The sequence below is a fragment of the Lathamus discolor genome, chromosome 5 (genome assembly GCF_037157495.1).
Source record: "Lathamus discolor isolate bLatDis1 chromosome 5, bLatDis1.hap1, whole genome shotgun sequence".
In the NCBI taxonomy this organism is placed as follows: Eukaryota; Metazoa; Chordata; class Aves; order Psittaciformes; family Psittacidae; genus Lathamus; species Lathamus discolor.
Genome location: NC_088888.1, coordinates 22,838,285 through 22,850,182, shown reverse-complemented (window position 1 = coordinate 22,850,182; position 11,898 = coordinate 22,838,285). Strand labels below are relative to the sequence as shown.

The 11,898-nt window shown below is 49.2% G+C and overlaps 1 protein-coding gene across 1 annotated transcript; it reads right to left on the bottom strand.

The window, feature by feature from the left end:
* Positions 1-1,644: 1,644 nt before the first annotated feature.
* On the bottom strand, positions 1,645-8,473 carry LOC136015931 (heat shock factor protein 5-like). Its single transcript, XM_065682579.1, has 7 exons — positions 7,897-8,473; positions 6,584-6,952; positions 4,642-4,730; positions 2,560-2,919; positions 2,333-2,474; positions 1,760-1,852; positions 1,645-1,709 (listed from the first exon to the last, which is right to left on the bottom strand). The coding sequence occupies exons 1-7, from the start codon at positions 8,471-8,473 to the stop codon at positions 1,645-1,647; spliced, it is 1,695 nt and encodes a 564-aa protein (XP_065538651.1).
* Between the last annotated feature and the right edge of the window lie 3,425 nt (positions 8,474-11,898).

The following is an 11,898-nucleotide window of genomic DNA, read 5'->3' as shown; positions in this document are numbered from 1 at the left end:
TTTATTAATAAAGCTATAAACAACACATGAATTTTTTAATAAAGCCATAAATAACATACAAATGTATGAATAAAGCTATAAATAACAAATTTATAAATAAAGCTAAAAATAACAAATCTGTAAATAATATACAAATTTATGAATAAAGCTATAAATAATGTCTAAGTTTATTAATAAAGCTTAAAATAACAAATGTATGAATAACCCTATAATATAAATTTATTAATAAAGCGATAAATAATGTATAAATTTATTGATAAAGCTTAAAATAAAATATTTATGAATGACCCTATAAATAATATAAATTTAATAATAAAGCTATTAATAACACATTTTTTAATAAAGCCATAAATACCATACACATATATGAATAAAGCTATAAATAACCTACAAATTTATGAATAATGCTATGAATAACATATAAATTTATGAATAAAGCTATAAATAACAAATTTATGAATGAAGCTATAAATAACATACACATTAGTGAAGCTATTAATAACATACAGATTTATGAATAATGCTATAAATAAGATAAAAAATTATGAGTAAAACCAGAAATACCATAAAAATTTATGAATAAAGCTATAACAAATTTATGAATGCAGCTATAAATAACATAGAACTTTATAAATAAAGCTAAAGATAACAAATCAATAAATAACATAAAAAATAATAAAGCTATAAATTACAAATTTATGAATGAAGCTATAAATAACATACAAATTTATGAAGCTATCAATAAGATAAAAAATTATGAATAATGCTATAAATAACATACAGATTTATGAATAATGCTATAAATAACACATAAATTTATGAATAAAGCTATAAATAATGTATACGTTTATTACTAAAGCTTAAAATAACAAATTTATGAATAACCCTATACTATAAATTTATTAATAAAGCTATAAATAAAGTATAAATTTATTGATAAAGCTTAAAATAAAATATTTATGAATAACCCTATAAATAAATTTATTAATAAAGCTATTAATAACACATTTTTAATAAAGCCATAAATACCATACACATATATGAATAAAGCTACGAATAACCTACAAATTTATGAATAATGCTATAAATAACATAAAAATTTATGAGTAAAGCCAGAAATACCATAAAAATTTATTAATAAAGCTATAACAAATTTATGAATGCAGCTATAAATAACATAGAAATTTATAAATAAAGCTAAAAATAACAGATCTATAAATAACATAAAAAAATTAATAAAGCTATAAATTACAAATTTATGAATGAAGCTATAAATAACATACAAATTTATGAAGCTATCAATAAGATTAAAAATTATGAATAATGCTATAAATAACATACAGATTTATGAATAATGCTATAAATAACACATAAATTTATGAATAAAGCTATAAATAACATACGAATTTAGGAATAAAGCTATCAATAACACACAAGTTGATGAATAAAGCTATAAACAACACACAAACTGATGAATAAAGCCATCAGTAACACACGAATTGATGACTAAAGCTATCAGTAACTTCAAAGTCCGGAAACAGAAGAGGCGTGACCCTGAACCCAGGCCCCAGTTCCGTGCCCAGCACTGCTGCCGCACTCGCAGGAGGGAACCAGCCGGCAGCTGCTCCACGTGTTCACCGCTCCTCACTCTGGCGTCTTCCTCCAGAAGCAGCCCCGCTTACAGGCTCCACCTTCCGGCTCGTGGGGGTCTAGGAAGCAAACGACACCCAGGAAGCATCAGGCCTTGCCTGAGGCTCACCTGGCAGCACGCGCAGCAACTGTGCTGCCATCGGGGACAGTCCGACCTGGCCAAAGGCGGCCTGCCACTTGGGAATCTGAGGGTGCTTTTCTCCTGTGTTTCAGCACACGTACCAGCAGGCTGCTCTGAAACGTCTTTAGTGAGCTGAGCCAGAAAGGTTGGACTCGTGCACTCACTTTGGCAGCGTGCGGGGCTTTTCCCCTCTTACTTCAACGGTCACCTCATTCGTCAGTGCTCCCTTTGTGGCACTCTCACCCTCCAGCAAACATACCCGCAGCCTGCATCTCAGTGCCGTGCAGGGCTCTGACACAACTCCGCAGCTTCAGCTTTTACTGACTGATAGAATTTATTCCCTTCTCCCCCCAGGAGTCCTCGGCACCAGCTTATCTATAGAAGCCTGTCGGGAGGTACGCTAAGAGCTCGTACGAGTGTAATGGTTGAACTGAAGGCCCGGTGAGGTACTTACACTGCAGACAGTAACTCAGCTCTTGTGATCTCCCCTTCCTGGAAGAGTTTCAGAGCAGCTGTCTTGGCCACCTCTAACAAACGCAGGATCTCTTACCAGGGACTTACCCTGCTGTGAGCTCTGTCTTCTCTTCCTGCACTGACGTTTTGCAGGGGATCCTGGCTCTTCTGCAGCTTTCTTCGCCGCCTCGGTTCCTGATGGCAGCTCTCTCTCTTCCGTCAGAGATCCGCATTCTACACTCGCATTCTCCTTTGAATAAACACACCAAAACCGAAATAAACCCAAAGATCACGCGATAGCTTCCCAGGGAGTTTTACCTCCATTTAGCACTTACGTGCTCTGCACTGAACAGTGCTTCCACAACAGCCATTTCGGACTGGTGAGCTGGGGTGGGATCCAGTCCTTCTCCCCGTTCTTCAGGGGCTCCCTGTGTGGTCACAGAGTCTTGCGCCGTTTCAGCAGCAGCGGCGCTTTCTATGGCCGCATTGAGGTAGCTTTCAAGCAGCTCTCCATCCCAGCTTTCCGCAGGCTCCGGTGTCACCACATCAGCGCTGCGTGATGCACACATCTCATTGAAAATCTCAAACACATCTTGGTAACTGAATTCCGGCAACTTCTCCTCGCCCTCAGATGCATGATGTGCCCCATCAGAGGGCGGGCATTCAGCTGCAGAAGGTGGCTGCACGTCAGGACTCTGCGAGAAACAAAATACAGGGAATTGCTAGATCCAAAAATCACAACCATTTTCAGTCAGGGCTGACAGATTTTCCCACTTCTGAGGACCGTGCAAGTGCTTACTGATGATGAGGACACAAGCAGGGCAGGATGATCAAGGCTGTAGCTGGCTGCATCCCTCAGCAGGACCTCGGGGAAGTGTCTGCCCCAGAGCACACACGAGGTAAACTGATTCTTGGCCAGAGCTCAGTGAGATCCACAGCCAAAGCACTGTCTTCTGTACCACCCGCACAGCCCCTGCCACCCTGCTCCCGGAGAAGTGATCGAGGCTACACTAAGGCTCGGAAATCTCAAGCCCGTTTGATCCCTTCTGCACACTGCTCCTGTTGTCCTGCTCAGAGGCAGTCAGGCACTGACCTGGCACCACTGGCTTACACCCCTGCTTGCCTTTGGACTGCTCACACGCAGGGGACCTTCCACCAACCTCTGCCCAGATGCACCAGCACCTTTTGACCGGCAGTTCCCTGCCTGCGGCTGCACAATCCAAGCAACCGCTAACCAGGAAGTGGTTAACCAGGAAGCTACCAGGCCACTTACTGGTTAAGTAACCAGCCCATCTCTTCTGACTCTCCGTGGGACTTGCTTCTCCAAGGAAGACCCTTTCGACCGTGTATTTCTATCACCTTTCAATCTAGACACACCGCCACCCCCTGACGACTCCTTTGGGACCATGTGCTATCCCAGACACTGATCTCAGCCTTCTGACATCGGAACTGATGTGACTGTGACTTCCCATCACTCACACTGATCCTCATGTGCTGGAGGGAAAAGCAGCTCACGATGGAAGAGAGAGGACAAAGATGCACCGCGTGGAAAATAAACACCAGCCTATCGATGGCACGACTGGCTGTTGGCTATTTCTAGCCTCACAGCAACGTTACCCTGGCCATAACCTCCCCAGCTTGGGTAAGCTCATATTAAAACAGGAAAACACGCAAAAAGGACAAAAGGTCGGTATTTGCAAGACAAGAAACTGGACGATCAGGCTTGCACAGGTCAACCCTTTTTCAGCACACACCAGCAGAGCTTGCTTTGCTTATCCCCTGTGAGGAAAAAAAGTAACTCCATGCTGCTGGAATGCGAAAGGAAGCCCTGGCATGTTTACTGAGGCTCTTTTGGTATTGCATAAGGCAGGCCACCCAGTGAGGGGCAATTTCCACCAGAATTCTAGAAAGCCTTGACAGGAAGCACTGGAGCTCTCCTAGATAGGGTATCTCTGAGCTGGGGCCAATTCCAAAAGTCAGCTTGGTTCTTCTCATGCATCCAATGAAACTCAGGACTGCCACAAGCTGTCTGGGGCACAGAAGTGGAGCTGATTCCCAGTATCATAACATTAAAGAATCCCATTTTGTGCAGGCAAGGGCTTTCTTCAAAGACAAACGGAGACTCAGGAACTAAAGCGAATTATGGTGAAGTCAAACATAACACTTTTACGGGAAAAAACCCTCCGCCGATGAGGACACCCGCTATGCCGCTGCCCTGAAACCTTACCTGCATTACAGCACCGCCCCTTTCGTGTTTCAAAGCGGTGCTTTGGAATGGGCATTGGCAAACCACGTTACTTTCCCTTTCCAAAGCAGAGCAGTCCCAAAGTCCTCTCCTTCCTGCCGCAAGCCCAGAACCCTGCGGTCCATGCACGGGGTCTCCTCCCTTCCCCCTGCTCTCTGTGCGCTGCACTCACCTGCACAAAGCCGCAGTCGGTGGACGCCGCAGCACTGGCGCTGACAGTCAGAGGCCCTCCCTGGGCAGGGGGCAAACACTGCAGGGTGGCTGCAAAATTCAAACACAGGGATCAGACTGACAGAACCGGTGCCCAGTGCGCACAGTTCTGTTGCTTACTTGCATTAAACACTGCAGTAACCACTCCGTAAGATAACTCCCTGAAATGGATTATGACCTCCCCACTGACTGAGAGACTGAGCTCTCCACCTTAAAACATATTTCTTCTGAAGTATGTAGACACAGATCAAACATACGTCTTGTAGAATTAACCAACACACACACACACACAGAAACTTCCTATTCACTCTATCTTAATATCACCTTTTGGATTTGGCTGCTTGACTGTCTCAACACACCACACCACAGAAAGGGGACTCACACAGGAAGGGCCTGCATGTTCACACACACACTGGAATGAAAACGGGATCTTATTCCAAAAAGCAGCTCCGCAGATGAAGCGGTTTCTGCGGGTCTCAGGTTTTGGTGACACGCAGAGAGAACGTACAAGGAAAGGCACTGCTGGCAGGACAGACAATCTTTAAAATTTGCAGTCCTTCCGGGCGAGAGAGAAATCCTTGATGAGATCAAATCTAGGCCCATGTTCACAGGAATTAAATGGTACGAGTGTGACTTGAGACGGCCACGTGATCAGACCCGTTTCTTTGCAATGCCTGACACCTCCGCGGGATTCCTCACGAGACAGTTGCTACGATAACCGATACGGATTTGAGTACCTAAACCTAGTGCCCTTTGTCATACGAAATCTGTGAACTTTTGTCCAGTTTGGAGCAACATACACAAGAGCTAAACAACATGGAGCGAGCTAGTGGACATCCTTCCACAGCAGCGCGAGACACGTGTCTGACTCCTGTTACTTCAAAAGCTCATGTTCAGCAACCTTAGGGTGAAATCTGGACATCTTTCAGAAGAACAGTCTGTGGCCTGCAAACATATTACAGTTCTGTGCAGTGCCAAAAATCTAAGGATACCTGGGCTTCACTCCCTGGGAACGCCAAAGGACGTGGACAAACCCAAGAAAACCACCAAAGAAACTTAAAGGGCTACTGTAAAAACAGTGCAAGAGAGCAAAGGAGAGATTGGCTGTAACCTGCTGGAGTCATCCTAAGGAAACAAACACGCAGTACAAAGAGCCTAGTTTCTAAGAGAAGAAAAGGAAAAACCCAAAGGGAAAAAGTGCTTGTGAAACAGGAGGCAAGTGTAAAACAGAATGTCCAGATCACAGGCTATAAGAAGCCACAAGTAAAGTAGAAATTGCACAACTCTTGCACTTCGTAGAGCTTACAGTGAAAGCAGCTCGTGAATCAAACGCGCTGTAATGCCTGTGCATCAAGGGGAGGAGAGCAAACATAACCGTGTAGCAGCCCAGACTGGTGACCAGTTCTGAACGGGTCTCAAGTGCAGAATGGTGCATAGAAAGAATGGTTTGCACTCACAACACCTTTTCTTGGGGTTTTTTGCCAGCTGCAGCAGTGCCTGATCTAACAGCAAGAAAAACTGCACCTGTGGAAACCCCACTGATGAGCTCAGCCGGCAAAGGGAAAGGGGCCAATTCATTTGTAGTACTTCAAGTCTTCCAGGCGAATCAGGATTCCACACACACCTGCTTCACCCACACACTGTTGTCCTTCCCTGCTCATTGCAGAGAAGGCGTTTCTAAGCTCTTCTGTCTCTGATACAGTTCACCTCATCAGAGCCAGAAGAAAGGAGCAGCTAAAGCACATTCTGTCACCGGCTGGTAGCAAGTAACGGACAGGGAGCACACATCTCACTGCAAGCACGCACGTCAGGTACACACACAGTGACAGAGCACTGGGGAAAAACATTTCATGCATCACTTTGCGGTAACTTCCCGAGCAGCAAGGGGAGAACTTTTGCCGTACGTGTTGGATCCGGGCCTGGCAAGCACTGCCCTGGAGACGCGCAGCTGCCGGGTTCTGGAAGGGAAGCAGCAGCTGGAGCCCCTCGCTGAAGCGGCAGAAGCGAGAACACGGTGTGGAGGGTGTACGTGACCTCGGTGGAACACCGGTGGAGGACGGGAAAGGGAGCCCCTGGGCCTGGGAAAGCTGCGGAAGCCCCGTGCCCTGGCAGCGACCCAACAGAACCCTGCCACGGTCTGGAAGGGACTGGGCGCTGCTGGGAAGTCGTTGCCTGGAAAGCAGGGGGGTACAGGCAGGAGGCCGCTCTGTTGGAGTAAGGGAAGAAGCTGGCTGGACGGCAAGGTTGAGGAGCCTGTCCTGCAGTCACCAGTCCTGCAAAACAAAGGGAAACGAGGACTAAGGGAAGGAGTTTTCACTAGCCCTGAAAGGCAGGATGAGGAGCCAAGGCTCCACGACGTTCCCTGGGAAGACCACCTTTGCTCCAATGCTCTTAATCCAACAACAGACTCTATTCTTACACCTAAACATACAGTAACTGCTGTAGCAGTACCACCTGAACACACAGGAACATCAGTGCTGTGCCAACACACAGTCATCTCTGGAGCATTCAGTCTCCTGAAGCCCTCAGCAGCAAGGGATCGCTACCTAGAAATGTGCTCTTGTAAATCAAAACGGGCAGGAGCTGACTAAACGGGCACGAGTCATTTAGGAAGTGCTGTGCGTTACAGCAGGCAGCGAGTTGAAATGAAAGGGGAATCGTTAAGCAGGGCTCTACCAAGCTCCAGCGCTGACAGCACACGGGCAGCCAAGGCAAGGGCAACGTCCAAATCCTAAACGAGACTCTGAGAGCCCCTCATCACAAGTCTGTCAGTTTGTCAAGGAAAACAAACCCAGAGCCAGCTTTTTTCCAGGTAGCTCACCCGGTTCAGTTACTGTTTCACGAAGCGGTACCTGCCCTCAGAGCGTTACCCATCGCTTCACACAGATTTAACGACAGCTTTTGGAGCAACCCCTCAAGGAGAAGTAGCGTTCACCTGGCAGGGCCGTGCCCGCTCCACAGAGACGGGGTGAGGGTGCTCTTACTGCAGCCCCCGACAGAGGCCCTCTCGCAGCAGACTGAAGCACACGCGAACCCCGCTCCCCGTGCCTGCTGGCAGCACATCTCCCTGCGCCAACAGCAACGGCTTTCCCGCAGCGGCGGCGCTGAGCGGCCGCCAGCAAGGTCCGGCAGCCCTGCTCCCTGCGGGGGTGGCGCTCTACGAAGCCCCCAGCCCCCAGTGCTTCTCGGCCCGCAGCCCGGGGCCACCCCAGCTCACCGGGCCTGGCAGCCTCGCCGAGCGTCGAGGGCGGGCGCTGGGAGCGCTGGGGCGGGCGGCTGGGCAGCTCCGGGCCGGCCGCCAGCTTCGCCTTGTTGGCCCTCGTCAGGCGCTTGAGGCGCACGAGGAGCTCGGGGCGGTCGCGGCGGAAATGGGGGCTGTGGAAGTGCAGCAGGGGCCCGGCGGAGCTGCCGCCGTCGCCCCCCGCCGGGTCCTGCAGGGGCCCGGGCCCCGGCCCCGGCCCCAGCTTGCGGAACCCGTACAGGTTCAGCTGCCGGATGAAGCTGGCGAAGTTCCTGGTCTTGAAGAAGTCGGCGCCCAGCGCCGCCCCCTCGCCGGCCGGCTCCGCGCCCAGCAGCTCTCGCTCGAAGAGCCGCTGGTCGATGAGCAGCCCCTCGCCACGGGCATCCCAGCGCACGGAGCCGCAGCGCGGGCTGTTCACCAGCTGCCAGAGCTTGGCCGGGAAGTGGCTGGGGTTGACAGCGCCGGGCAGCCGCTGGCCCTCCATGGCGCTCCCCGACAACGGACGCCCCGGCCGCTCGCGCTCCACCGGCCGCCGGGCAACGCCCGGCCCCATCGGCCCGCGCTGGGGGAGCGACACCGGCCCGCGGCCGGCTTCAGCCCGCGCTGCCCGCCGGGGCCGGCCCCGCCACCCCCTCGCCTCGGCACGGCCGCACCCGCAGCCCCGCCAGAGCCCGCCGGGCCCGCGGCGGCTCCCCGCTCCCCCAGCCCCGCCGCTGCCCTCGCCCGCTCCCCGCTCCCTCAGCCCCAACAACGGAACCATGACAAGAACTTAAAAACCCGACCTGCAGCAACGAGAGGAAAGCTCAAACCTCGTCGCTGCGAACAGCTCTCCAGCAAACTGCTCCTCTAGAGCTGGGCAGGGAATGGGGAACACGAACCAGCAGCGATGCACAATGCAAGTGCTCAGCACCCCAACATGGCTCAACACCAACATGGCAATCCACCTCTGCTTAGCCACCTAAACATACACCTGTGTCTGACCGCACAGGGCAGCACTCTCAGACACCCCAGAAACCAGGTCCCTATGTGTGAATATCCATGCCCTGCTCCTAAGCCTCACGTCTTAGGACAGAAACAAATAGCTGGACATGTTCTACACGGAGAGCCCTCTGGAAGGGTGCCACCAACATGGATATCCTCTCTTACTTATCCCACACAGAGCTCCATCCCTACAGCCCCACGGGACACCACTATTCAGTGACCGAGACACCAGCTCCCTGAATGTGACCCTGATGCTAAGCCTAAGGTGCCAGGACAGAGAGATGGTGCTGGGCATCAGCTACAAACGGCGCTCCCTGCAACAGTGCCACCACCAGCGCAACCCACTGGGGTGTCAGCCCCCGCTCCTGTTTTGGTTTCTTTTTTCCCTTTCTTTTCTCTCCCCAGATTTTTTCCCATGTGTTTTTGTTCCACTCTTTTTAACCCCACGGTTATTTTATGCCCGCGTTTTCCCCCTTCCAGTTCCCCTCCTGCTCCCATTTTCACACACACCCCACACACACTTTTTTTAATGATTTTTCCCCACAGGTTTCTTTTTTTTCTCTCCCTCCAGAGTTCTTCGGGGATTTTTTTTCTCCCCCCTGCCCCCTCGTGTTTTTTTGGAGGTGGTTCTTGGGGTTTTTTTTGGGGAGTGGGGGGGTTATTTGTCGGTTTTTGTTTATTTTGAAGGTTTTCTTACTTCTGCTGGAGTTTTTTCCATGGTGTTTTTTGTTCCACACTTTTTTGCCCTACTTCCCTACCCCCATCCCCCCCATTTTCCTCCCTCCCCCTTTCTCTCTCCCACTGTTTCCCCCAGGTTCGTGGGTTTCTATCCCAAGGTTTCCCACACGCACCATTCCCTTCCCACTTGTTTCCCCACCCTCATTTTCCCTTCTGGTTGGTGCTTTCCCCCCAGTTTTCCCCCTCCACTTTTTTTCCCCATCCCCCCCCCCATTTTCCCCCATTGGTTGGGGTTTCCCCACAAGGATGGGGATTTTTTGACACCTCCCCCTTTTTTTTCCTCTTACCCTCCCTCCAGATTTCTGGCTTGCTGTTGGCTTTTAATAGGTGTTTTATCCTTGGGAGTTGCCCAGCAATTAATTAATTGACTTTGGCATTCAGCTGAAGGACATTTTTCATACCTGTGTTTAAATATTGATGCTAACAAGCCATCATACCCGTTCATAGATTTACAGATCCCTAAAGATAAGCAATAGGCATATTTTTTAATAAAGCCTAATCTTTTTGGCAAGAAGCATCGAGTCTGCCCGGTTGTGTAGCACTTGCAGCTTTTCCCTATCATTTTCCCTTCTGGTTGGTGCTTTCCCCACAGTTTTCCCCCTCCACTTTTTTTCTCCATTCCCCCCCCCCCCATTTTCCCCCCATTGGTTGGGGTTTCCCCACAAGGATGGGGATTTTTTGACACCTCCCCCTTTTTTTTCCTCTTACCCTCCCTCCCCACCCCCCCGGGGTTTCATTTGATTTTGGGGGGAGTTTGTTTTTAGTGATGGCTTTGAGTGAGGAATTTTTCTGCCCTTCCCCCCCCCCCCCCCCCCCCCTTTTCTTTACTGGCCCTTTTCTTCCCAAGGTGGTGTGCAGCTTGGGTGCAGGTTTTGTTTGCTTGGGTCTGGTTTTCTCTTTTTTCCATGTTCCTTTTCCTTTCCTGGATTTTTTTTTTTTCCCCACCTTTTTCTGTTCAACATTTTTTAACCCCCCCGAGTTTCCCCCCCACCATTTTTTTCTCTCCACCGGTTGGGAGGGGGGGGGAGTCCCCCTGCCTTTTTCTCCTCCCTTCCACACTTCCCCCCCCCGGCCCCCCCTTTCCCTCCCCCACGGGGTTGGGTTTCTTGGTTGGTTTTTTTTGTTCTTGGGGCTTTCTCCCTTCCCCTTCCTTTCATTTGCTGGGTTTCCCCCAGGTTCGTGCTTTTTGTTTGTTTTGGGGTTTTTTTGGGGGGTGGTGTGGTTTCTGTGGGGTTTCTGGGATTGTGACGTTTTGCGTTTTCTTTCTGTTTTTTCCCCCCCAAAGATTTTTGGGGATTTGTTTTTTCTTTATTCCCTTCTTCCATTTTTTAAAAGTTAAAATTATTTTGTTTATATTTTGCTGGAGTTTATCCATGGTTTTTATCAATGCATTTTATCCACTTCCCCCCCTTCCCCCTCGCACTTTTTTTCCCCCGTTCTGGCTGGTGCTGTTTTTCCACACAGTCCGTCCCTATCCCCCCACACCCCCCCCGGCGCTTTTCCCCCCTCTCCCTTCTCCCCACCAAATCTCCCCCTCCCCACCTTTTTTTTTTCCTCCCTGGTTGGTTGATTTCTTCCCCACGGTGTTGGGGTTTTTTTGCGCGCCCCCCCTCCCCCTTTTTATTTTGGCTGGGATTTTGCTCCAAGTTGGTGTGGAATTTTGGGTGGAGTTTCTGTTTGTTTGGGTTTTGGTGGGGTTTTCCCCTTTTTTTTTCTTCTTTTTTCTGGTTTCTTTATTCCTGGATTTCCCCACACACACACACGGTTTTTTGCTCCACATTTTTTACACCCCCCCCCCCCCAGTTTTTTCCCCTTTCCACCCCCGCTTTTTTATCTCCACCGGCTGCTGGGGGCTTTCTTTTTTCCCCGTTTCCTTCCTCCCCTTTTTTCCCCTCTCCTCCACACACCGCACCCCCCCCCAAACCCCTCCCCCCGGATTGGTGTTTTGGCTGGTTTGGTTTCCCCTTTTTGTTTCCACAGGTTAGTGGTTTTGTTTTCCTTTTTTCCTTTGGTGAGGGGCTGGGGGTGGTGCGGTTTTCGTTGGTTTTAAGGTTTTTAAGGCTTTGTGACTTTTCCCCCAAAGATTTTTTTGGGTTTTGCTTTATTCTTATTTTCTAGTTTATTAATATTTTATTTAAATTTTGCTGGATTTCATCCATATTTTTTGTTCCACTTTTTTCCACACACACACACCTCCCCCTCCCACTTTTCCCCTACCCTTTATTTTCCTTCTGGTTGGTGGGGTTTCCCACACTGCCT

Bases quoted from the DNA above. Each gene is read 5' to 3' on its own strand.
- LOC136015931 (XM_065682579.1), bottom strand. From the start codon at position 8,473: ATGGGGCCGGGCGTTGCCCGGCGGCCGGTGGAGCGCGAGCGGCCGGGG. The intron at 2,920-4,641 runs GTGAGTGCAGCG...TGTTTCTCGCAG, and splicing joins CCGACTGCGGCTTTGTGCAG to AGTCCTGACGTGCAGCCACC. The intron at 2,475-2,559 runs GTAAGTGCTAAA...GTTTATTCAAAG, and splicing joins CACTGTTCAGTGCAGAGCAC to GAGAATGCGAGTGTAGAATG.